The sequence below is a fragment of the Giraffa tippelskirchi genome, chromosome 4 (assembly GCF_054371585.1).
Source record: "Giraffa tippelskirchi isolate mGirTip1 chromosome 4, T2T-mGirTip1v1.2.pri, whole genome shotgun sequence".
Lineage (NCBI taxonomy): Eukaryota > Metazoa > Chordata > Mammalia > Artiodactyla > Giraffidae > Giraffa > Giraffa tippelskirchi.
This window is the reverse complement of record NC_137278.1, coordinates 56,592,617-56,619,701: the sequence shown is the minus strand read 5'-3', so window position 1 is coordinate 56,619,701 and position 27,085 is coordinate 56,592,617. Positions and strand designations below refer to the sequence as shown.

The 27,085-nt window shown below is 42.6% G+C and overlaps 1 protein-coding gene across 15 annotated transcripts in view; it reads left to right on the top strand.

The window, feature by feature from the left end:
• Window positions 1-27,040, top strand: part of IL36G (interleukin 36 gamma) — a 55,052-nt gene extending 28,012 nt beyond the window's left edge. For 7 of the 15 annotated variants that reach the window (XM_081587393.1, XM_081587392.1, XM_081587395.1 and 4 more), the window contains 6 exons: window positions 3,289-3,458; window positions 20,249-20,442; window positions 21,063-21,170; window positions 22,299-22,438; window positions 25,266-25,469; window positions 26,505-27,040. In XM_081587393.1, coding sequence (XP_081443519.1) covers window positions 20,268-20,442; window positions 21,063-21,170; window positions 22,299-22,438; window positions 25,266-25,469; window positions 26,505-26,534 — 657 coding nt within the window. In that variant the 5' untranslated portion in view covers window positions 3,289-3,458; window positions 20,249-20,267 and the 3' untranslated portion in view covers window positions 26,535-27,040. Of the gene's footprint in view, window positions 1-3,288; window positions 3,459-14,430; window positions 14,541-20,248; window positions 20,443-21,062; window positions 21,171-22,298; window positions 22,439-25,265; window positions 25,470-26,504 lie in introns of all 15 variants that reach the window. The other 8 variants (XM_081587403.1, XM_081587389.1, XM_081587401.1 and 5 more) reach the window with 5 other exon arrangements.
• Window positions 27,041-27,085: the final 45 nt, after the last annotated feature.

The following is a 27,085-nucleotide window of genomic DNA, read 5'->3' as shown; positions in this document are numbered from 1 at the left end:
GGTTGACTACCTCCCCCTCCCCTGAAATAGGAAGGGAATAGCTTTTATAGGCTGGGAGGGGGTGCTACATGCAGAACAGCACAGTCAGCTCTGACAGTCATCTTGAAATTGGTCATCGGTGGTCTGATCAGCGTTGTCCCAGCATTGTCTTGGTTGTTTCAGGGGTACAGTTTGTCTTCAACTTCAGGGTTGGTTTGTTCCCATTTCCTTGAGGCCAACTCTTGGAATTGTGGCCGCTTATGTTGTGGCTACAGTCTGGTCATCATGTAGTTAACTTCTCCCACCAGGTGGGGGTTTCAGTAGCTATAAGACAGCTTATAGGATATGGCTCAGGATATTATCTATAGCCCTTGAGACGAAACTAAAGGCCCTTGACTATGCTTAATGAGTGCATGTGTGTGCTCAGTCACTCTGTCGTGTCCAACTCTTGGTGAATCCTTGGACTATAACCTGCCAGGCTCCTCTGTCCATGGGATTTCCTAGGCAAGAATACTGGAGTGGGTTACCATTGCCTTCTCCAGGGGATCTTTTCGACCCAGGAATTGAACCCGAGTCTCTTGTGCCTTCTGCATTGGCAGGCAGATTCTTTACCACTGAGCCACTTGGTCTCCTTTGATTGTTTTCCTCTGTTTTTGCATTTTCTCTCTTCTCTGATTAAACTTATTCTTTGGCTAATGTTTTTCCACAGACAAAAGGCAGACAGAGGACATGGGGAAGTGGGGGCAAGGGCCATAGGAACCTGCTCCGTTTCACTATCTCGCCTTCCAGGCGTTCACTTAGATCCAACTACCACCCCCCTCCGCTGCCCCCCTGACCCCTTAATCTTTAAAATGTGAAACACCTCTAGGAGACCACCCATGACCAAGCCCCACAAGGACCTGCTTCCCCCTACAGCCTGTTGGCTATTTGATATTTATTTCACTTTGCTTATTTTTCCTTGTCAACATTCTCTAATGTTTACTTGATGATTAATTTTTAGCATGACTATGTTTTATGATGACACAAATAGATGGTTAATTCAGAAATAAAAATCCATAAACCAGTTTGGAACCTACCACAACAAAGAATATAATGAATATTTATTGAACACTTAATATGTGTTACACACTCTCTGTATTATTGCACTTAAATCTTACAGGAGCCCTAGCATTCAGATAAAGGATCAGGAGCTCAGAGGCTGAGAAAATTGCTCTAAGGCCACATGTGTATAAGTCAGAGAAGGGATGTAGTCCAGGTTTTTGTGACTCCAGAACCATGTTCCCAGCTATTTGCCTACATTATTTTAATTTTTTTTTTTTTTTGGCCAAACCTCAAGGTAAGTAGGACCTTTGTTCCCCAACCAGGATGGAACCCATGCCCCTACACTGGAAGGTGGAGTCTCAACCACTGGACCACTGGGGAAGTCCTCGCTTATACTGCTTGTTAATCACTATGAAAGTTTACTGTTTATCCTTCTAGGCTTTTATTTTTCATATATAGATAGTTTTTAATTACAAATATAGAATCAAGAACAAAAAATTGGCTTATTTTTTGTCCCTAACTGTGTATCTTATATTCCTTTCCATGTCATAAGATAGGCTTCTGTAAGCCTATCTGTAAGATCATTTTTCACTGTTAGATAATGTGTAAGGATATATGGAAACTCTCTTCCTTTTTCAGCCATTAATAGCGTTTTTAGTAAGGGGAGACCCATCTCTGTTGGAGAGTTCCTTGTCAGCCTTTCCACAGGGGTTCAGACACCTTAAATGATACCAATATGACAATATATGGTCATCAAACTGTGTTCTAAGTAAAGTCTATTCTGGATATCATACTTGCCTTTGTTTTGGTGAACCCTAAAATGGATAAAGGAAGAAAATTTGGTTGGAGAGGAGGGTGGAGAGTTGAGAAAAATGGTTTTCAATGATAAAGGATCAGATTGGAGTCAGTGAAATTTTGATTGGAGGAAAGGAGTGCAGGATGGAGGGAGAGAGAAGAGGGGGAAGGAGGAGACCAAGGGAGAGGGGAGGGAAGAACCAGGAAGGGGACGCTATCTAGTGCGCGCCAAGAAGGGATATTGGATGATGGGGTGATTAAGCTGTTAACAGGGGGTTACACTGTAAACTTTCTCCATGCCTCCTACAAATCTGTAGTCCCTTCTACATTGCTAACACATATTTGGGTCCAAGTGGGTGCTTTTTTGGCATCAAAGTTGAGGAGAGAGACATGAACATCCCGCAGTCCTTTGAAATGATTTGTCTTGCTGGACACTTACAACAGTATGTCCTATAAATTCAGCAGTGAGTGATTATTTCCTTGTAATGTAGCTTTAGAAGAGGACCTTCTAGGTTAACGAGTAAGCACAGGGTAAAACTTTTAATGTATTTGAGAACTAAATATTGTCGGGAGCCGCGTTAGGCATTACTGACAAAATGGAGGCACGCCCCCAATCCCCTCTCCTCATCCCACAGGCACGGTCCCGGGATGAAGGAGTTAGGTCTTGTGATTCTGACTTGTCCTTTCCTTCCTCCAGTTGAGTTGGCTGGAAAGAATGTTATAATCCATAAAGTTAACTATTGACATTTGTTCAAGGACCTTTACAAAGAATGTTCCAGGATGAGCACATAGACTGCAGCCTGAGACCATGGGAAACATTGTTATCTGATACCTGCCAGATATCCCTTCCCTGTAAGGGAAACGTTATGGCAAAAGTAGTTTGCTGAGTTTAGGATTTAGGAATAATTAAGAATAGTTAGAAGCTAAGAGTTTAAGGTATGTTTTAGTGTTGGCATATTTTACTGTAGCTTATAGAAACTAGGAATTTTAGAGATACTAATAGCTAAAAGCTTTTTTAGGAGATAATGAGCTTAAGTTACTAGGGGATAGCAGGATTTAGAAGGATAAGAAATAAACTGAGGAATGTGGTATGCAGCCCAGAGACAAACTTGAGTTACAATGTTATCACAGGGACACCTAAGAGGGAACTCTGAAGGACAACAATGATTTATGGAGACAGTAAATCTGGGTCAGGGGAAACTGAAGATGTCCTACCTCTGACCTAATGCTTTTGTAAAAGTATAAAGGAAAACCTGATGCTTAAAATAAACATGCAGTCCAGTGCTTTGAGTGAGAGGCTGCATCATTCTCTCCAGCACGTTATATATAGTAACGTGCAGAAGTTGACTTTTTTATTTTATTGTCTTAATAGTCCACTTTTCTAGGCTGTTATGACAGCAGGTTGAAAGCAATATTTAAGATTGATTGTAAGCTCTTCCAGGTGTGCAGGATCTCATGTCACTCTCTTTCCAGATCAAAGCATCCTCGTGGTTACTTAGAGAAGATGGCCAGATCTGTAGTTAAAGTCGGTGACAGCCCACAAGTGGAGAAAGTATGGAACAACACTGGTCCAGGTGATGCTTCCTGCAAGGAAAAGGCTGATATAGGTGCTTCTGTACACACCTGTTCGTGGATAAATCAGGGTGAGCTGGTCTCCAACACCCGCTTGCCAAGGCACTGGATTATCCTGATAAAATGGCGCTATCCTGTGGTGTGATGCATTCTGTGGGCATTTTATGGTGTGGTAACTTTGGGTTCAGTTCAGTCAGTTCAGTCACTCAGTCGTGTACGACTCTTTGTGACCCCATGGACTGCAGCATGCCAGACCTCCCTGTCCATCACAAACTCCTGGAGTTTACTCAAACTCATGTCCATTAAGTTGGTGATGCCATACAACCATCTCATCCTCTGTCGTCCCCTTCTCCTCAATCTTTCCCAGCATCAGAGTCTTTTCCAACGAGTCAGTTCTTTGCATCAGGTGGCCAAAGTATTGGAGTTTCAGCTTCAGCATCAGTCCTTCCAGTGAATATTCAGGACTGATTTCCTTTAAGATGGACTGGTTGAATCTCCTTGCAGTCCAAGGGACTCTCAAGAGTCTTCTCCAACACCACAGTTCAAAAGCATCAATTCTTCGGCACTCAGCTTTCTTTATAGTGCAACTCTCACATCCATATGTGACTACTGGAAAAATCATAGCTTTGACTAGATGGACCTGTGTTGGCAAAGTAATGTCTCTGCTTTTTAAAATGCTGTCTAGGTTGGTCATAACTTTTCTTCCCAGGAGCAAGCGTCTTTTAATTTTTAATTAACTCTGAGTACCAAACCACAAACCATGGTGTGAACCATGCCAGGTACTCAGCAGGCTAAACCACAGCGCTTGTGGCTCTGATCAGTTGACTCAGGAACAAACCTGGGGGGAGCCTGCTCCTAACTCTGGAACTGTGTGTGCATTTGATTGTGCCCATGAGTGGCCACAGCTTGGGGACCTGGGGCCATGAGACACAGAAGTAGTGCCAGGAACAGGGCAGGGATACAGCTGGTCTTTGCTGAGTGATTCTGATGATGTGTTGTGCTTAGTCGCTCAGTCGTGTCCAACTCTTTGTGACCCCAGGGACTGTAGACTGCTAGGCTCCTCTATCTATGGGGACTCTCCAGGCAAGAATATTGGAGTGGGTTGTCATGCCCTCCTCCAGGGGATCATCCCAACCCAGGGATCGAACCCAAGTCTCCCACATTGCAGTCGTATTCTTTACCATCTGAGCCACCAGGCAAGCCCAAGAATATTGGTATGGGTAACCTATTCCTTCTCCAGTGGATCTGATGATACACTTGTATAAAGCAGTGTATTTCCCCTGAAGTCTTTTTTTAAATTCATCAGACCCTTAGAGTAACAACAGAAGTAAAATGGGCAGGAGTTACCTCCCCCTCCCCACTTAACAAATAAAGCACAGTTGGGGTCCGAGCTTGGTTAGGGGCAGAATGGGGCAAAGGACTCTTTTCTCTTAATTCCAAGCTGGTTCTCTCCATGGGGCCAGCTCTGGCAGAGGTGAGAGGGGCCATGTGCTCACCAGAGCCACTTGCTAAGGACCTATATGTTCTCTCAGCTCCCATTCTAACACGTGCCTTATCAACTGAGGGCTGAGACACATAATAAGTCGTAGAAATCAACTGCAAAACAAAAAGGAACAGAACCTAAACTAGTAGAATCCATTCAACACAATAAACGTAAATCTCCTGCATTGGCAGGTGCATTCTTTATTACTAGCGCCACCTGGGGAGCCCCAAGTATTATATCACGAAATGTCAGTTCTGCATTTAACTCACACATTGTCGGTAAAGGTTTTCTTTTACTTCCTTTTCAGCAGGGGTTTCTGCTCCTACATGTTAACAAGGAAAGCAAATTAGAAGCAGTTGGCTTTTTTAAGACATAAACATTTTCTTTCTTTTTTTTTTCCTGTATAAGTTTTCTTTAAAATAGAAGTACAGTTGACTTACAGTCTTGTGTTGATTTCTGCTATAGAGCAAAGTGATTCAGTTATACATATATATATACACACATTCTTTTTTTAAAAAAAATATTCTTTTCCGTTATGGTTTATCATAGGACACTGAACATAGTTCTCTGTGCTATACAGTAGGACCTTGTTGTTTATCCTTTCCATATATAATAGCTTATATCTGCTAACCCCAACCTCCTATTCTTACCTTCCCCCAACCCCTTCCCCGTTGGAAACCATAAGTCTGTTCTCTATGTCCCTGAGTCTGTTTCTGTTTTGTAGATAGGTTCATTTGTGTCATATTTTGGATTCCATATGTAAGTGAAATCACTTGGTATTTGTCTTTCTCTCTGGCTTACTTCACTTAGTATGATAACCTCTAGGTCACCCATGTTGCTGCAAATGGCATTACTCCATTCTTTTTTATGGCTGAATAATATTCCATTGACTTCCCTAGTGGCTCAGATGTTGAAGAATCTGCTTGCAATGCAGGAGACCCAGTTTCGACCCCTGGGTTGGGAAGATCCCTTGGAGAAGGAAATGTCAACCCATTCCAGTATTCTTGCCTAGGAAATCCCGTGGACAGAGTAGCCTGGCAGGCTATAGTCCACAGGAGTTTGCAAAGAGTCAGACACAACTGAGCAACTAACAGTATTTCTTTATGTGTATGTACCACATCTTCCTTATCCATTCATCTGTTGCTGGGCATTTAGGTTGCTTCCATGTAAGACACATCAATGTTTTAACATCATGTGGTGTGGAACTCAGCTGTCTACGCACGATTATGCTAAGCCCTGTGTTAGCAAACTGCTGCTGCTGCTGCAAACTGAGATTTAACTTAATCACAGTTCCCAGCTGTCCTAGAAATGGAATCTTAACCCAGTCCATTAGGGATCACCTAAAAACAACACTAGTGAGGTCATCTGCCTGGTAGACCTCTGTCAACCCTAAAATGAATGTAACTTTGTAACAACAAACCTGACCTTTTACCTAATATAACTTCCTTCTCATTGAGCTCTGCTGCCTTTGAAAGTCTTTTATTTTGTACAGCTCCTTAGAGCTCGTTTCTATGCACTAGATTGGATTTTGCCCAATTCGAATGGATTTTTGCTCAAATAAACCCTTAAAATTGTTAATAAAGCCTAAGTTCATCTTTTAACACACTGAAGAGTTGATGACAAAGTAGTTCTCCTTACAACTGAGTATGATTTGTGAATCTAATAAAGTTCTAGTTTTTTTTTTAACGGTCTAGTTTTGATTAAAATGTTATGCATGCTGCTGGACAGAAAATAAATAACACACAAAAAGTAAATGTTTCATTTTAAGGAGAATGTAGGCCTTTATGACTTTACATGGTCAAGCTTTCATTTTTTGTTATCTATATTTTAAAAATGTTTCAAAATAAGTCGCTTTGAAAAAATTTTTAAAAATTAAGCATGCAGCAAGAAAACTAGAGGTAGTAGTACAGAAAATTTCATGTATTCTATAACTAAAAATGTGAATATTTCACAAAAGAAATGCTTTAGGGACTTCCTTGGACTCTGTGCTTCAATGTAAGGGGCATGGATTCTATCTCTGTTGGGGGAACTAAGATCCCACAAGTCAAAAAAAAAAAAAAGCTTTAGTCACATAAAAATGTTAAAAACTTTAATTTACAAGTACAAAGTCCAAAGCTCCACTTTAACTAAATTTAATTGTGTTAAACTATTTATTTTTGAATTTATCACTGTGAAATACCATCAGCAGATTCCGGCAGATTAATATTAAAAATCAAAAATAAATATACGTGTATATTAGTATGCGTGTACTAAGTTGCCAAGTAAAATGTACTTCAAACCGTGGTTTGCATTAAAAAAAAAAAAGTCTGAAAAGCCCTTTTCTTAGGCTGGACAAGGTCCTGCTTGCAGGCACCACGAGGGAGCTCAGAGGTCGCTAGGCCTCACGCCCCCGGTGTGGCCTCCGAAGGTGCAGTCAACGTCCTTCGGTGTCACAGCGCCCTCTGCTGGTCTGAGAAGGCACAGCTCTGACAATAGCTCAGCCAGGGTCCGTGGACGCCCTGAAGGTGTATCACAAGGACGTCTTTGGATTCGCTGGCAGCCAGGTCCTCTCTGTAGTAGTAGTACCCACCACGGGGCAGTGGCTGAGGATGCTCTTTAAGGGGTTTGTGCTGAACCAAACCTTTGCATTCGCGAAGCTAAAATGAGCCAGGTGGTGTGCAGAGGCGGTTCATAGAGGGTCTGAAATCTCACCGTGAAGTCTAGATTTGCTGGGTAGACAGCAAGGAGGATTTCATATTTGAGAGGAATTTCTTGGCCTGAGTGAGTGGGCAGCCTACAGCAGGAGGCACCTTGAAGTCTGCAGACAGTTATGGGCTGGGTCAGGAATCCTGGTGGTAAGTGGTAACCCTAAAACTCAGATGGGCGTACCTTGTATCTCTATCTGCTCCATGCCTGTGAAACTGACTTTGTGGGCTGCCTCAGTGATCTCTTGTCCTCTGTCTTCTGGTTGGGCTCAGACACTGGGAGATCAGAGGGAGGGGGAAGAGTTTGGTTACTGTTCTTCCCCTTCGGCCCCAATCCCAGATCAGTTGGCAGTGGCTACATTCATATAAGTAAGATGACACATCCGGCTTTCTGTCAAGTCATACCAGGTCCCCTTGCCCCTTTTCCTCTGGAAAGTGTGGTGGATTCCAGCTGTTGGCAGCTTTACCACCGTTTGTTGCTTCCTTGGGACCTGCCTGCGCTTTTGTAAATACTCCTTTGAATGCTTTCTCCCCAGTTGCATCTTTAGAGTATAAGCTTTATCCCTTGTTAGAATCTGACCTGTGCTAGGGTTTGAACTTATTGCCCAGGTAATAGGTAGTCATTGAAGGTTTTAGAGAGGACTGTGGAAAGAGCAGATGTGTATTCTGAAAAAAGTCTGACCAAAGTGAGAAGACAGCTTGAATCAGCGAGGGTTTGGGGCAACAGACCATTGACAGACAGCAGTGGGAACCTAGGTGATAAACTGAGACCCTTAGGCGTGCAGTATTGGGTCAGGAAATGCAAACAGGGAGCCAGTCTATTATACGAACATGTCAGTTGCATGTATTACTAGGTATTTCACTCTAAAAAGCTGGAAATGTAATGTTTTGATTTTCAGGGTTGCAAAATGAGTGTGTCAAAAGTGTTACACCAGGGACATTCCTGGTGGTCCAGTAGTTCAGAATCTGCCTGCCAATGCAGGTGACAGGGTTTGATCCCTGGTCTAGTCACTAAGATCCCATATGTCCCCACATGTCCCCACATGTCCCCACATGTTCCGGGCAACTTAGCCGGTGCACCACAATCACTGAAGCCCAAGCACCCCAGAGCCCATGCTCCATAACAAGAGAAGTCACTGCACTGAGAAACTTGTGCACTGCAACTAGAATGAAGCCTTGGTTTGCTAAAACTAGAGAAATCCTACACACAGCAACAAAGACCCAGCGCAGCAAAAGAGAAGTGTCACACCAAAACGTTCTGCTTTGCTCTGTCTCCCAGTCCTGGCCCTCCACTCGGGCTAGGTAAGTGGCTGCCCTTTCATAATGTTGTCCCTTGCCTTTCTGCCAACACAGTTGCATTCTTAGACTATCATACAAAGTGAAGTAAATCAGACAGAGAAAGGCAAATATAATACCACATGTATGTGGAATCTAAGTTTTAAAACATGATATAAATGAACTTGTGGCTCAGATGGTAAAGAGTCTGCCTGCAACTCAGGAGACCTGGGTTCGATCCCTGGGTTGGGACGATCCCTTGGAAAATGAAATGGCAACCCACTTCAGTAGTCTTGCCTGGAAAATCCCGTGAATGGAGGAGCCTGGCAGGTATAGTCCATGGGGTCGCCAAGAGTCAGACACAACTGAGTGACTTCACTTTCAATTTCTTTCTTTCACTTATAAATGAACTAATTTACAAAACAGAAACAAACTCACAGATTTTGAAAACAAATTCTTGGTTACCAAAGGGGAAACATAGTGGGGAGGGATAAATTAAGAGTTTGGGATTAATATACGGATACTACTATATATAAAATAGGTAAGGAACAAGAACTTCCTGTATAGCTCAGGGAACTTTATTCAATATTCTGTAACAACTTATATGGGAAAAGAATCTGAGAAAGAATGAATATCAACATTATTAATTGGCCAAACCCCAATGTAAAATAAAAAGTTTAAAAAATAAACAAAAAAGAATGAAAATATGCAATTGTATAACTGAATCACTTTGCTGTATACCTGAAACTAACACAACATTGTAAATCAACTATACTGCAATTTAAAAAAGTACAGGTAAACCCTACATCTGAGTCATGTATGGAATTTTAAGTTTTCTAGTGGCCATATTAACAAAAGTGAAAAGACATAGGTGAAACTCAAAATGTATAAAGGTCTGTGATAGTTCAACAGTATGCAAACAAATGACCCAATTAAAAATGGGCAAAACATCTGAACAGAAAACTCCCTAAAGAAGATATACAGATGGCATATAGATGCATATACATCTATATGCAGATGTATATCTGCAGATATACAGATATATACATATGAAAAGATGTCTATTTAGACATGTGAAAAGATAAGTTATTACATGTATCATTGTGGATGTGTGCCTGCTCAGTGGTGTCCGACTCTTTGTGACCCCATGTACTATAGCCCACCAGGCTCCTCTGTCCATGGGATTTTCCTGGCAAGAATACTGGAGTGGGTTGCCATTTCCTTCCAGGTGATCGTCCCCAACCAGGGATCCAACCTTTGTCTCCTGCATCTCCTGCACTGGCAGATGGATTCTTTACCACTGTACCACAAAAGGAGCCCTCATATGTTATTAGGGAATTGCAAATTGAAGCAAGGAGATGCTATTACACACCTATTAGAGTGGCTAAAATTGGAAACACTGACAACAACAACATCAAATGCTGGTGAGGATGTGGAGCAACAGGAACTTTTAGTCATTGCTGGTTGGAATGCAAAATAGGACAGCCACTTTGGAAGACATTTTGTTTTTGTCTTTTTGTTTTTTCAAAGCTAAACATAGTATCACCATATCACCCAGCAATTGCACTCCATGCAAAACTTGCACACAAATGTTTATAGTAGCTTTATTCATCATTGCTAAAACCTAGAAGCAAGATATCTTTCAATAGGCTAATGGACACAAAAACTGGCGTATGCGTGTGTGCTGCTCCAGTCATGTCTGAGTCTTTGCGAACTGTAGTCCACCAGGCTCCTCTGTCCATGGGATTCTCCAGGTAAGAATACCGGAGTGGGTTGCATGCCCTCCTCCAGGGGATCTTCCTGACCCAGGGAGCAAATATGCATCTCCTGCGGCCCCTGTATTGTAGGCAGACTCTTTACTGATAAGCCACTGGAGAAGCCACCAAAACTGTGGTACATCCTCAGAAAGGTATATTCTTCAGCCATAAAAAGAAATGAGCTATCAAACTGTAAAAAGAGGAACCTTAAATGCATACTGCAAAATAAAGGAAACTAGTCTAAAATGCTATGTATACTGTGTGATTCCAAGTGTATGATGTTCTGGAATACGCCAAACCATAGAGACAGTAAAAAGATCAAGGGTACCAGGGGTTAGGAGAGGAAGAAAGAATGAGTAGGTGGAGCACAGAGGATTTTTTTTTTTGGTCAGAAAAACTATTGTTTATGATACTGTAATGGCAGATATTTGATGTTATGTGTTTGTCTCATTTATGCAGGTGGATTCTTTACCAGTTGAGCCACAAGGGAAGCCCTTATGATGCTGTAATGGCAGATATATGATGTTATGTGTTTATCAAAACTCAGAATTGTATGGCACAAAGTAAAGCCTAATGTAAACTATGTACTTTTGTTAATACTATTGTCTCAATACCATACATGGTTGTATACGTAATGTTGATTCATCAATTATAACAAATGCAGCTCTAATCAAGATCTTAATAATAGGGAAACTCAAGGCTGTGTGTGTGTTTGTAGGGGGCTGCTTGAGGTGGAGCGGTGTATGAGAACTTGTACTTCCTGTTCGGTTTTCCTATAAACTTAAAACTGCTCTAAATAAAAGTGTATTAATTACATAAAATAGAGAGATGTGAAAGTAATTTAAAAAGATATAATCTTTAGTTCAGTAGGCATATTATTTACTATAATAGCTGATTGGGTAGAAACCTTTTATCTTCTGACTTTTTTTTAAGCAAATGTTCTTTTTTTTTTAGATTGAAATATAGTTAATTTACAATGCTATGTTATTTTTATTTATACAGCGAAGTGATTCAGTTATACATACATATATATATTCTTTTAAGATTCTTTTCCTTATAGGTTATTAAGAGGTATTGAATATAATTCCCTGTGCTATACAATAGGTCCTTGTTGTTTATCTATTTTATGTATAGTAGTGTGTATCTGTTAATCCCAAATCCTGACTTGTCCCTCCCCCTTTCCCGTTTTAGTAACCATAAGTTTGTCTTCTATGTCTATGAGTCTATTTCTGTTTTTTAATAAGTTCATTTATATCATTTTTTTTAGATTCGACATATAAGTGATACCATATGACATGTGTCCTTCTCGGACTTACTTCAGTTAGTATGATCATCTCTAGGTTCATCCATGTTGTTGCAAATTAGCCTGAATTTTTCTTGATGATGGTCATAACTCCTATTAGGTGACGTTGTCCACAAATCTTTCTCTCTCTCTCTGGGTTCTGGTAATCATTTCCTCCTTTGATCCCATGAGGCCTATGGGTGGTAAGGGGTGTATCCTACTGTTAGCAGCCCTGGGGTTCTGCACTATGCCTTGGGATTTCCATAGTCTGCCCACGTCTTTGTAAATAAATAACTACATCTATCTCAAAGTGCCAAATTTGAGTGTGTCCTATGTTGATATTAGACTTCACATTAGGACACAGCATGGCTCCCAAATTGACCCAAACAATCTTGAAAGACTTTAATGTGGAAATGACATTCCTTTTCTTGCAGGATGTAAATGACTGAGCATGCAATTCTGATCATCACAGGCAATTATTTTACAGCCTTGAAGGAACATGTCCTCAAGTTATGAATGTCAGTTCAAAGGAAATTTAAAAAATGCTGATCCTTGTTGACATCAGAGAACCATCAGATCAGCAACCTCGACCTTACTGCTTGGCTTTCATTTATGTGATCTAGTAGTTACTTGGAGTTGGTTTCTTCTAGCTTTTGAAGCTGAAAGTAATTTAGCCAATAGACTATCATAAGTAGAATTCATGGGTCAAAGGGTACCCATGTTTTAGATTTCTTAGAAATTGTTTTCCAAAAAGGCCGGACTGATTCACATCCATTCATCCAGTGAGTGAATCTGTTTCCTCACACCATTGTCTATCATTTGTTTAATTTATGCCTCTCTGAAGGGTGGAAACTGAATCTCATTATTGCTTTGATTTGCATCTTGCTAATTACGGGTGGTTAATTAGAGGACGGTTAACTATAATTACTTCTATTTATCGGATATTTACATTTTCTTCTCAGTGAGATGCTTTTTACATCTATTGCTCGTTTTTTCTATACAATTATTTTTCATTTTTCTTATTGATTTGTAGTAACTATTTTAAAACATTGGATATTAATTATTAGATGTGTGGAAAATATTTTCTCCCAAGTACTTCCGTTTAACTTTCTTCTGTAGTGTGTTTTGTCCAAGTTTTCCCCAAATTCTTAAAAATTTTTTATTTTGTATTGAGATGTATCCAGTTTACAGTGTTGTGATAGTTTCAGGTGACCAGCGATGGGGACTCAGCCGTACATACACATGTATCCATTCTTCCTCAAACTCTCCTGCCATCCAGCCTGCCATATAACATTGAGCAGAGTTCCATGTGCTATACAGTAGGTCCTTGTTAAAATATAGCAGTGTGTACATGTCCATCCCAAACTCCCTAACTATCCCTTCCCCCCATCCTTCTCCCCAGCAAGTTTGTTCTCTAAGTCTGTGAGTCTCTTTCTGTTCTGTAAGTCAGCTCATTCGTATCATTTCTTTTTAGATTCCACATATAAAGGATGTCATACATATTTCTCCTTCTCTGTCTGACTTACTTCACTCAGTTTGACACTCTCTAGGTCCATCCATCTTGGTGCAGATGACATTATTTTGTGCTTTTAAATGGCTGAGAAATATTCCACTGTATAAATGTACCATATCTTCTTTATCCACTCCTCTGTTGATGAACATTTAGGTTGTTTCCATGTCTTGGCTATTGCAAACAATGCTACAAAGAACATTGGGAAGTGTATGTATCCTTTCAGATCATGTTTTTCTCCAGATATATGCCCAGAAGTGGGATTGCATGTTCATCTAGTAACGCTATCTTTAGTTTTTAAAGGAACCTCCATACTGTTCTCTGTAGTGGCTGTACCAATTTACATTTGCGCCAGCAGTGTCGGGCAGGTTCCTTTCTCTCCACATCCTCTTCAGCATTTCCAAATTATAAAATTTTGATAATGGTCAACTTACTGTCTTTTGTATTTTGTGTGATGTGGATCATTGGGCAAAGGCTAAAAGTTTTGTCATTTGACTGTTTCTTTGGGAATTTCAAATTTCAGGCATTTAACCTACCACCTTTCCTTAAATGTTGTACCACAAGCTGTCCAATTAAGGCTTTAGCTGTTTGTTTTTTAGTTTTTGGTTGCACATGGTATACAACTTGGTCAATAGCTGTTTTATATTTAGAGAATATCCCTTTATGTTGGCCCTGTATAGTTGGCTCTTTTGTTATAATACTTTTAATGCTTCTGTTTATTTCTGCCATTTTTGTGAGTAGTTTGGAGGTTATTTTTATTTATCCTTTATTTTCACAAGAGAGAAAAGAAACTGTTAAGTAGCATCTTGTCCCAACTCCTAAAGCCTGGGGTTTCATGGAGAAACTAGCTTTAGGGAAATGTGATGGGTGAGGCCACAAGGATGCAAGCCTTAGACAACGGGCTTGGGCTGCTTAGAGGAGCAGTGCTCAGTGCTCAGTTGCTCAGTTGTGTCCGACTCTTTGTGACCCCATGGACTGTAGCCCGCTAGGCTTCTCTGTCCATAGGATTCCCAGGCAAGAATACTGGAATGAGTTGCCATTTTCTCCTCCAGGGATTGAACCCGAGTCTCCTGCATCTCTTGCATTGGCGGAGGATTCTTTACCACTGCGCCATCTGGGAAGCCCTTGGAAGAGTTCAGCTACGTCATTCCACCTATGTTGAGTAAAGCATGAACTGCAGAGGCTGTCCTGGCAATTTCCTTGGCATTTTCCCAAATTTTGACTAGACTACCAATGGCTCCATGCTATTCTTTTTGTGGTTCATGTTACACATCATGTTGTCTCATTAAGTGAACTTAGGTGAAAGCCAGTTTTTTTCCAGTAGCAATACACAACCCAGACTGTCAGCCCTGCATGAAGGTAGCCTATGATAGCAATAGCACCTAAGCTACAGTGGTTTTGGTCCTCTTAGGAGCCCCAAGGGCACTGGTGAGCACCATAGCAGAGAGCCCCGGATTAAACCTTTTGTTGTTGTTGCTTAGTCATTAAGTCGTGCTTGAGTCTGTCCTCCAGGTCGTTTGTCCATGCGATTTCCCAGGCAAGAATACTGGAGTGGGTTGCCATTTCCTCCTCTGGGGGATCTTGCAAACCCAAGGATCAAACCCAGGTTTCCTGCATTGCAGGCAGACTTATTTCCCACTGAGCCACCCAGGAAGCCCAGATTAAGCCTAGTTCTATTATTAATTGGATTCTGTGTATTGTCAACTGTTGATTTCCAGGAAATCAACCCTGAATATTCATTGGAAAGACTGATGCTGAAGCTGAAGTTCCTATACTTTGGCCACCTGATGCAAAAAACTGACTCACTAGGAAAGACACTGATGCTGGGAAAGATTGCAGACAGGAGAAGAAGGGGACGACAGAGGACCAGATGGTTGGATGGCATCACCGACTCGATGGACATGAGTCTGAGCAAACTCTGGGAGATAGAGAAGGACAGGGAACCCCGATGAGCTGCAGTCCATGGGATCACAAAGAGTCAGACAGGACTGAGCGACTGAACAACAACAACAGTTTGTCAACTGTGGGGGCCAGATAACCTTTACTGCTTCATGGTCCCTTCTGCATTATTCATTGTGATTGTTGACTTGGTTGCATGAATAAGTCATCGTGGAGATTGTGCATCTGTGAACAGACCTAGAGAATCTAGTGGTAAATGGTCAAACTTTCTTACTCTAGCTGGTTTACACTGATGTCCCCTCAACTTGTTAAGATCATGGACATTTAATTAAATGAGCAGACTGGCAGGACTTGTTGTCAAACAAGTGTGAGTAATAATGTCTTAAAGCTTGGAAATTAGAATCTAGACTCAGTGATCTCTTCAAATTATTTGCATGTCTCGGATCGTTGGCTTTATGAATACTTACTTGAGTTCAGTGCAAGCCACACTTAACAGTGTGCAAAATTTTCATTGTTCTAGGTGACAATAAAATATTAATAGAATCTGGCACAGAATCTAGTTTTGTTCATACAGCAGAACTGCAATCTTTACTTTCTATAAGCAGCACGAAAATTGATGGCCTTCTCAAATATAGCTAAGGGATCATGGAATCATCCATTTTGCTCTAAGACAAAAATTTTGGTCCATTTCTTCAGCAGATGGGCTCTCTGCTCTTCAATTATCCACCCCAATGACTCATTTCTTCCTTTTGATCATCATCACTCCTACTCTTCTCATTTCTCTGATAGTCATTCACACTCGAGTTTAAGCTGCGGACCTCAGAATGGGTGCTGATGGTGATAGTTCTGGAAATGCTGGCTTCTCTGAATGTTGGCAAGCCAGGAAAAGGTCATGATCAAGTGGAATAAAAGGTTGAGGCTAAAGAAGACATGGCATCATCATACATAGTCTTTTGCAGTCTTTATCTGGGCATGAAAAGCCCAAGCTTTTAAAAAATTAATTAATTAACTAATTTATGGCTGCATGGCTTGTGGGATCTTAGTTCTCAGTCCAGGGGTTGAACCCATGCCCTCGGCAGTGAGAGCATGGCGTCCTAACCACTGGAACCACCAGGAAATTCCACCTCTGCCTCTTTTTCCAAAAGTTTTAAAAAATATAGATTGTATTATTTTATTTTACACAGTCACAGTATATTGTCAAAACCCTAGAATGACACTGATATAGTTCTATGAACTGAAATAAAAGCCTTATTCAGAATTCACCAGTTTTGCATGTACTGTCTCATTAAATAATTAGCAACTCAGGTGAAAAGTAGCAAAACTCTAAATAGTTGATTTTAGTGCCAACTTTTTCCCCCCTCGGGCCCATGCCCTATGAAAATGGCCAAAATCTGAGAGTCAAAACTGAGAGAAAAAGGTCAGTCCCGCCATTTATCAGGCAGGGATGATCAGACAAATAAAGTTTGTCTTTTTATTTGATTTAAATTTATCAGACAGACAAATAAAACCAGTCAAAGAAGTGAACAGAAAACACTGTCTCTTAAGGTCACACAGCGTGATTAGGTCTCTTGCATGTGATAGCACCAACCTGGTCCCAAAGGCTTTTTTAAAAAAATATATTTACTTTTGTTGCATTGGTTGCTGCATGCAGATTTTCTCTAGTTACAGTGCAGTGGCTTCTCATTGAGGTAGCTTCTCTTGTTAAGGAGTGTGGGCTGTAGGGCATGTGGGCTCAGTAGTTGTGGCGCTTGGGCTTAATTATCCAGACGATATGAGATCTTCCAGGACCAGGGATCAAACCTGTGTCCTTTGCATTGGCAGGATTCTTAACCACTGGACTACCAGGGACGTCCTCCCAAAGGCTTTCAATCAATGGAAATACGGCTCTCTATGTTGTGTCCTTTGGGCCCTCCAAGCATCTCCAGGGCTGACCTTTCATCTCCAACTTTGTGTTTCATGCACCCAGGAGACCACACTCTCTTTTCAGAGGTCTGAGCATCAGTTTGATAGAGGAACCCCTCCTGAGGTCTAAGCATCAGTGCTACAAGCTTCCTCCTTTGATTCCTGGATTCATTTGTTTCCTCTTGATTCCTTCCTGCAGTTGGGTACTGTCTGAGATAGCAAGTTCTGGGAGTTGGTGATGGACAGGGAAGCCTTTCAGAAGGCTTTCTGCAGTCCCTGGGGTCACAAAGAGTTGGACACGACTAAGCAACTGAACTGAACTGAACTGAGATAACTTTGGCAACTCCTTTGTACTCTTCAGCCTTCTAACATATGTGTAACCAGTTCCTGGTGTTCAGTTCCCTCTGTTTGCAGTTCCTTGTATGGGTTCTGCTTTCCAGCCTAGATCCTGATTGAAACAGAGACCAATGAATTTGGAGGCCAGATGGTGGGGCCTTTTTGATGTCATTTTGGGGCAAGCATCCCAAGAAAGGGGGTATGTTAACTGAAGCATGATGGAGGGATTCTTCAGCTGGGCAGAGAGGACTCAAGAGGTGACACTGGCCAAGCCTGGATTTGTACAGAGGTGTATCTAAACTCGGAGAAGGCAATGGCACCCCACTTCAGTATTCTTGCCTGGAAAATCCCATGGATGGAGGAGCCTGATAGGCTGCAGTCCATGGGGTCGCTAAGAGACGGACACGACTGAGCGACTTCACTTTCACTTTTCACTTTCATGCATTGAAGAAGGAAATGGCGACCCACTCCAGTGTTCTTGCCTGGAGATTCCCAGGGTCGGGGGAGCCTGATGGGCTGTCGTCTATGGGGTCGCACAGAGTCGGACACGACTGAAGCGACTTAGCAGTATCTAAACTCATAACCACACTTTCTCTCCAAGGGAAACAGATAAACTGCAAACCAGAAGTGATGGGACTCAGGCCTCAACAAGGAAGGATCATGTTCCTCTAAGGCCAGAAAGGAGATGGGTGGGACTTCAACAGTGGTTAAGAATCTGCTTCCACTACAAGAAGCAGGGGTTTGATCCCTGGTTGGGGAACTAAGATTCCGCATGCTGGGTGGTGTGGTCTGGTCAGACATTTCAAAAAAAAAGAAAGAGAGTGAGAAAGAAAGAAAGGATATGGGGGTGAAATGTATGAGAGGTTAAGTAAGGAGACTCTTCTCAGGGTTGGAAAGAGGGGTTCATGGAGGTGCTAACCTAGAAGGTTCTATCTTATTCTTTGCACTTTCCCCCCCAGATGAATACGAAGTTATAGGTGCTTTTAAGTCTGCCTTCTGAAATTCACTTTAGTCAAATTAACTTGTGTCTCAGAAATGTTTTATGTGTGACCTCAGCAGATGGTGTGTGCATGTAACAAACATATAGAACAATAACTTACCATTTCTTGACACCTACAAATGTCCTACATTATTAGAGCAGAGTGGAAGGGATAAGCTGGGATCTGGGGTTCAGTTTTTCAAAAAGTCACTACCTACCTCGTTAATTCCTTAGGCAGGTCTAGAGTCCTCTATATTTGGGGGCACCAGAAACTAGGATTACTTTTTTTTTTTTTTGGCTATACCAAATGGCATGTGGAATCTTAGTTCCCCAACCAGGGATTGAACCTGCGTCCCCTGATTGGAAGCACAGAGACTTAACCCCTGGACCACCAGGGAAGTCCCTGGGTTTACCACAGTTAAGGGTGTGCTACTCAATGCCTGTGGCTCCCAAGAGGATGGAGGTGCATCTCCAAGGGACTAAAGGAGCAGAGGAAGGTGCTTTTAGCTTAACCCTCCATGTATGTGTAGCCCAAGTTGGAATGATTCAGTGACCAGAAATGCCATATTCCTCCTGTCTGTGCCTGTGTGTGCTAAGTCGCTTCAGTTGTGCCTGACCCTATGGACTGTAGCCCGCAAGGCTCCTCTGTCCATGGGGTTCTCCAGATGAGAATACTGGAGTGGGTTGCCATGCCCTCCTCCAGGAGATCTTCCCGACCCAGGGATCGAACCCGTGTCTCTTATGGTCTCCTGTACTGGCATGCGGGATCATTACCACTAGTGCCACCTGGGCCCACAGCTAATTTTTCCATCACAGGGCTCCCTTAGTAGGACTGCAGAGGGCAAGCTTCCTGGCCCCAGGTGATGGATTCCCCTCACTTAGAGCTGGCAAGTCCAGACCAGAGTGACAGCAGCAGGAGAACTGGGTTCTGGGGAAGTCCCTCAATCTCCCCTTCCTGAGAAACCCAGGATCTGTCATTAACCCTGCCGGCGGAGCTTGGCTTGGTATTTTCTTCTCAGCGAGCCCAGACAGGTCATATGCATGCTGATGCTGTAATTTCTTCATCTGAGCCTCACGGGATCTTCTGAAAGGAGGATCCTGCTTTCATTCATGTCATAAGATTGTCACGCCCCATTGAGGCAGCTGGCACTCCCTAACATGCCAGATAAATGTCTCCTGCTTTGTCTTAGTCCGTCATTGCTCTCGGGAGCTGCTGGAGCTACTATAGAGTCCCCTGTGCTTTCGATAAAGGTTCTTGCCAACTGAGAGCTGGAAGGTTCCTTGACTCTTGAGTCTTCTCTCTTTTCAGTGTTTTAGGACTCAGTGAAGGGGTGGAGCCATGCCAGGCTAGGTGCTTCTTACTAGGGAGCTGCTAGGATCCTGGCAGATCTACTTGACTCGGGTCCCTCCTCTGTTCCTAGGCAGATGAATTTGCCAGTGGGATTGGGGAGGGCTGCTGAGAGGAGGTGACCCAGACTTCAGCTGTGGGATATTTGAGGTCAAAAGTCATGCCTGACCTTGGAACCTCTAGGGGGATCACGGTCCCTGGCTGGATCCCTGGGAGGAGGAAAATGCTGCTTTACATGCTCTCCTTAAGGTTGCTTTGAGGTTTTGTCCCAGAAGGTACCTCAGATCTTGGTATCAGTCCAGGCTTCCTGGTTCCCTGCCCAGAATCAGGACATTAGGAACTAGTTTCCTGGGAGGGTCTTGAAATGTCTTCTAATGCTCAGATCTCCTATCACTGTCCCCCACAGGTACTGAGACTACCCCACTATGGCACGTGTTCTGGGAGACAATAGAGAAGTCCATACGTCAGGTGATATTGGCATGGGATCTGGAGGCCAGGAACATTCATGTCTGTCTCTTCTGGACACCCCAGCCTTCTCTTCCCCTTCCTGTGTACAGTCCTTACCACCCAAGGCTAGCCATCCTTCAGTGGAACGTGAGGGTGAGGACCATTTCTTATTCACTGCTCTGGGTCCAGATCCAGGCTTGGGCCAAACCCAAAGTATCAAAGAGAGTAGTTGGGCCCTGACACATGTGTGCTTATGGGGATGAGAGTTTATCTTCTTAGAACAGTTATGGCCCTTCTCTTCCTCAACAGAGCCCACAGTTTCAATGGAAAGAAAGGCTGGGTTCATGGGTCATGTGAGAGCTGCTAGTTTTAATGTGCAAACCCTGAACCATCCTTCCTGAAAGACCTGGATTAGATCATTCTCCTGGTGGTGGTTTAGTCGCTAAGTCATGTCTGACTCTTTGCAATCCCAGGGACTGTATCCCACCACGTTCCTCTGTCCATGGGATTCTCCAGGCAAGAATACTGTAGGGGGTTGCCATTTCCTTCTCCAGGCGATCTTCCATAGGTCTCCTATATTGCAGGTGGTTTCCTGGATTTCAGGCAGATTCTTTTTTTTTTTTTTTTATGTTCAGGCAGATTATTTACTGACTGAGCCTTCCTTCCTGAAAGACCTGGATTAGATGATCTTTCTCCTAACATCTGGTAAAGCAGCCTTCATCATGTTGGGTTTTTTTTTTTTTTTTTTTAATTATTCTTTTCCATTTAAACAGCAATGGATCATCCCAGACCTGTAGTAGTCTCTGACTTGAGTCAGCAGGTGTGGATCCTTCAGGGTCAGACCCTCATGGCAGTTCCTCGGAGCAATAATGTGTGGCCAGGTAAGTGACAGGTCATCCCGTGGCTGCTCCTTGGAGCAGCCTCACATCAGTGCAGCTGGGATGCTAGTACCATTCTTTTACTAAAGTGTGGCTTTACAGCAGAGACATCATTTGGCTGACAAAGGTCAATATAGTCAAAGCTATGGTTTTTCCAGGAGTCATATACGGGTCTGAGAGTTGGACCAGAAAGAAGACTGAGCGCTGAAGAAATGATGCTTTTCAACTGTGGTGCTGGAGAAGACTCTTGAGAGTCTCTTGAACTATAAAAAATCAAACCAGTCAACCCTAAAGGAAATCAACACTGAGTATTCATCGAAGGACTGTTGTTGAAGCTGAAGCTCCAATACTTTGGCCATCTGATGTGAAGAGCCAAGTCACTGGAAAAGACTTTGTTACTGGGAAAGACTAAGGCAAAAGGAGAAGGGGGCAGCAGAAAATGAGATGGTTGGATGGCATCACCAATCTGATGGATATGATTTTGAGCAAACTCTGGGAGAGAGTAGAGGACAGAGGAGCCTGGTGTGCTGCAGTCCATGGGATTGCGAAGAGTCAGACACAACTTAGCAACTGAACAACAACGCCTGGAGGCGGAAGAATTTCACATCTGCCCAGGAAGGGGTGTCATGGACCACAGCAAAGAGAGCAGCAGGAGTGGAGTAGCTTTCTGGGGAGCAGGAGAGCTGCTTTCAGTGTTCTGAAGTCCTGTGCTAAGGAAAAAGAGTGGCTTGTTTGCCCAACTTCCTATGTCCTAAGAGGACTAATTGGGTGGATTGCACAGAAGGCAGATTTCAACATTGCTTAGGCAAAACTCGCTAATGAACAGAACTTTCCAAGGATCAGAGGGGTTGCTTGGGGTTGGTGCTTCTCGACTTCAGGTGTTCAAGCAGAGGTTGTGAAAATTCCAAGGGTGGGGTCTGCCTCCTCTGCCTTTGCTCCATTTCCTAGAGCAGTGATTGGTGCTTGGTGTGATTGAGTGAATGAATGAACGAATGAATATGAGGCTGACCATTCTGTGGGTCTGGGGTAGTGGGATTATACTCTTAAGGTCTCTTCCAGCCTTGCCTGTAAGATCTTGGTCTTTTGTAATTGCAAAAGGTCACTGACACCGTAACCCCTCTTCTCTGACAGTCACTGTCACCATTATGCCATGCAACTATCCAGAGTCTCTTGAGAAAGACAAAGGGATTCCTATTTATTTGGGAATAGAGCAGCCAGAAATGTGTCTATATTGTGAGGACACTGGCGGACAGCCCAAACTTCAGTTGAAGGTAAGTGACAAAGGAAAGTAATGTTAGAAAAAACCCAACTTCTTTTCTCAGAAGTTGATTTGTCAGGAAATCTAATTTTATAATTAAAAAAGAAATAGTTTTCTGTTCTTAAGCATATTTATACCTGGCTCCTTTAGAGTCATTTTCAGGCAATAAGCTTTTTTTTTTTTAAAAAAAACAAACTAACTAATTTTTATTTGCTTAGTTTTGGCTGTGCTGGGTCTTTTTTGCTGTGTGGGCTTTTTCTAATTGCAGTGAGTGGGGGCTACTCTCTAGTTGTGGTGGATGGGCTTCTCATTGTGGTGGCTTCTCTTGTTGCAGAGCACGGGCTCTCTAGGCATGTGGGCTTCAGTAGTTGTGGCACATGGGCTCATTAGTTGTGGCTCCTGGGCTCTAGGGCACAGGCTTGGTAGTTGTGGCATGGCTTAGTTGTTCCTCGGCATGTGGGATCTTCCCAGAACTAGGGATAGAGACTGTGTCTCCTGCATTGGCAGGAGGATTCTTTACCATGAGCCACCAGGGAAGCCCATGTTTTTCTTAGTTGTAACTGTCTGTTATAAAACAACTTGTTTCTGAAACTTCAGTTTACAGCAATTCAATTTAATTCAATAGCATCCAATCCAAGTCAGCAAATGTGTGCATTCTTACTGGTCTCCGGCACTGTTGTAGGCATTTGAACATCATCAGTGCACAGAATGGCAAAGAGCCCTGCTTTCCTAGGGTTTACATTCTAGTGGAAGACAAGAAATGGTCCACAAGAAGCGTAATCATGGGTAAGCCTGTGACATGTTAAAGGGGGTTCTGTTGTCTGGGAAAGAATGATTAGAGCTGGTAAAGAGACTGGTGGTGCCAGCTAGAGCTAGAGCCTGGCTTCGTGGTAAATAGTACAGCAGGTGTTATTGCAAAGGTGAGATTTTATTGGACAGGAAAGGAAGCAAAAGTGTGAGCCAACAGAGTGTCCAGCGAGGGCAAGTTCAAGGACCGGGAGTGAGCTAGGGGGGAGGCAGAGTTCAGAGAAAGGCAGATAGTAAAAGAGCTTTCCCACTTTTGTAAAGACTTTAACCTGTCAATCAATTAATTCATTCAACATATATGCTAGACTCTAGGTTCATCTGCATCACTACAAAGACCCAATTTCATTCCCTTTGATGGCTGTGTAATATTCCGTTGTATTTACCTACGACTATGTGTGAAATAGATAGCTAGTGGGAACCTGTTATACAGCACAGGGAGCTCAGTTCGGTGCTCTATGATGATCTAGAGGGGTGGAATTGGGGGTGGGGGTGGGAGAGAGGTCCAAGAGGAAGGAGATATATGTATACATAGGGGTGATTCACTTTGTTGTACAGCAGAGACTAACACAACACTGTAAAGCAACTATACTTCAATTAAAAATATATAGAAATTTTTAAAAATTAATTAAATCCAAATTGTTAGAATGTTTTGAATAGAAGAGTGACATGAAAGGAAATAGATTTTAAAAGGATCATTTTGGCTGCTACTTGAGAGCAGGGTGTGAAGGACAAAGAGAAAATGCCCCTTGGAGGTTTCAGGGTGACCCAGGTGTAATCTGAGGGTCTACTGGAGGAAGAGGGATGATGGTCAGAGTCTTGAAATACTTTAAATTGAGGTAATGGGATTTGCTGACAGAGCGAATATGGTGTGTGATGAAGTAGAGGAGGATGAAACAGTATGCTTTCAGATCTGAAGGCAAGAGCTAGATGGTTAAGACACTGCAGGTTTTGTTAAAGGCTTTAAATTGTATGATAATTATGAGAACATCATTCAAGACATTTAAGCTGGATGGTAACATGATCTTATTTATTCAGTTATTTCAGTTTACAGTTCATTCAACTGCTTTGTGGAGAATGGGTGGTGGAGATGGAACAGGTGTTGGGGGAGGATGTGAGAAGCGGCTCAATACGACAAAGATTTTGGAACTAGGGTTTACAGGTCTTGCTGCTGGGTTAGATGCTGAGAGGTCAAAGAAAGCCGTATCAAGGTTGGCTTCTTGGTTTTTGGCTGTCCAAGGAGTGGGATAGATTAACTAAAAGTTATTAACTGAATAAAGGAATCTTTTAGAAGAAGTTCCCCTATTCAGGGTAGGATGTGGCTGAATTATGGGCCATTCTATTATCTCTTTGGAGATCTTGGATATAATGTAATTTACTTAGAAATACTTATCTTACCTAAGATAAGTTCTTACAGAAGGGAGTCTCTCATGGATGCAGCTTGGGTGAGAGTGGACCTTGGCTTCCTGCTGCAAATTTGCATCTCCTTCCTTTTCCTAGAGGGACGGGGGGTCCTCTCAGCCTCTAATGTGAGGAGAGTTCCAATTTTTAATTCAAGTGTGGCCACTTGTTCCTGAACCTGTGCCTTGTGTCACTTCCATGCCACCTCTGGATTTGAGGGTGAAGGCTGGGAAGGTGAGATTTTGTGTGTGCCCACTCTGCTGTTCCTTTGAAATGTATTTTCCTAGGCTTGCTCTAATAGATGGAGAGGGTTGCTCAAATGTTGGAACATTTATAGGTTATGTGCAAGGAACCTTGACCTGCAGGGCTTCCTAGGTGGCTCAGTGGTAAAGAATCTGCCTGTCAATACAAGAGACGAGGGTTCAAGCCCTGGGTTGGGAAGGTCCCCTGGAGAAGGAAATGGCAACCCCCTCTAGTATTCCTGCCTGGAGAATCCCATGGACAGAGGAGCCTGGCAGGCTACAGTCTGAGGGGTCTCAAAAGAGTCGGACATGACTCAGTGACTAAACAACAACAACCTTGAACTACTCAAACAGCCTCTGCTTCTCCTTCTGGCATTTTCTGTTCCGTTTCAGAACCAGAAGATAGTGGATCTGTACAACCAAGCCAAGCCTGTCAAGCCATTCCTTTTCTACCACAAAAAGACAGGCAGGACCTCCACATTTGAATCTGCGGCCTTTCCTGGATGGTTCATTGCCTCTTCCAAGATAAACCAGCCCATCCTTCTCACTTCCGAGCAGGGGAACGTGTACAATACTGCCTTCCAATTAGATTTCAAGGTTTGAACTCACCCTAGAGGTGGCAACTTGGTCTTATCATTTCTAGCACTCAGTGTCTTTGTCTGTATTATCTCTGTGTCATTTTCATCAGTGCTTAGAGGTGGGCTTGACCCCGTTCTCATCTTATTTTATAAATGGAGAAGAAGCAATGACTCTATGGCAACCAAGGAATAGAATGTGGGCTCAGAAGCAAAGGAGGTGGGTGGCTGTGTGGCTCTCCTTTCCAGCTGCAATGGTCCATCCCTCAAGCCATCTGTACAAAGATATCGGGACCCTAAAACAGTAGGATTCTCTCTTGGGTGTGGTTATGAAGAAGCCTCAGAGCTCATGAGTCTTACCCAAGATATTGGGACTAGCTTGGAGCTGATCTTTCTGTTCTGTTTTGTTTCCTGATGGGATTACATTTCCCATAATCTCTATATGTTTCCAGTACATTGCAAGGGTTAATACATCATTTTAAGGGTTAAAATCTTGTAAAAGAAAATAATTCTTAATGAAATTGAATTATTTTTGTCTAATTCTAATGTGTCACCATAAAGCCAAGGCTCCCCTGGTGGCTCAGTGGTAAAGAATCCACCTGCAGTGCAGGAGCCGCAAGAGATGTGGGTTTGATCCCTGGGTTGGGAAGATCCCCTGGAGGAAGGCATAGCAACTCACTCCAGTATTCTTGCTTGGAGAATCCCATGGACAGAGGAACCTGTCAGGCTACAGTCCATGGTGTCGCAAAGAGTCAGACACGACTGAAGCAATTTAGCACACATGTACGCACCAGAAAGCCAAATATAAACTCTAGGTTGTTTATACAATAAGAAAGCTAAAACAGATCTGAAATGAAACAGGGAACAAGGAGCAAGCTGAAATTAGCAAGAGTAATTAGATGAGGACACCACAGCGGGTCAGCCTGGGGCTTAGCTGAAGGGAGAAGGGTCCTTATCAATGGTGATGGGGGTGGGGGGTGGGGATATTTCATGTAAAAAGGCACTACTATTTACTCTTTTCTGTAGAATCTCATGCCTTGCTTTCTTTTCTTTTTAGGAGCTCTCACCATCTAACTACTCCCTCTAAAAACTGCAGTAAAAGGTGCCTTTTGGGGAACTGAGAACCTAAATTCTTCACCAGCCATGCTTCAGATGTTACACTGTGATGAAATGAAACAACTGATTTAGGGTGTAATTGTAGAAAGATGCAGCTCAGATCTGGTTCTGCATATCGTAGATTTCTTATTCTGACTCTGATACTACAAATGCAGGAAACGATGTTTGCTTAAATACAGTCCACACAATAGCACCAGTAATGAATTTTTTTTAATGAAACTTTCATTAAAGTGGGGGACAATCACACCACTTACTCTACTAGCAGGCTAGTAAGCAGTCAATAAGCACTGACTTAACAGTGTCTCTTGATTCTTAAAAGTTTTCTTCTTCAATGAAATACTTTTTCAGCATGTGGTTTTATAAAAGTCAACATTAATGTGGGCACAAAGCTAATTAGTTCTGAAATATCAAATAGAAGAATTACTCATTGGATATTTAGTACTACACTCACTGCTAATAAATGGTGACAGGTTGTTACATCTGCCTATTTGCATCATTACATTGTCAATTGTTACATGTGAC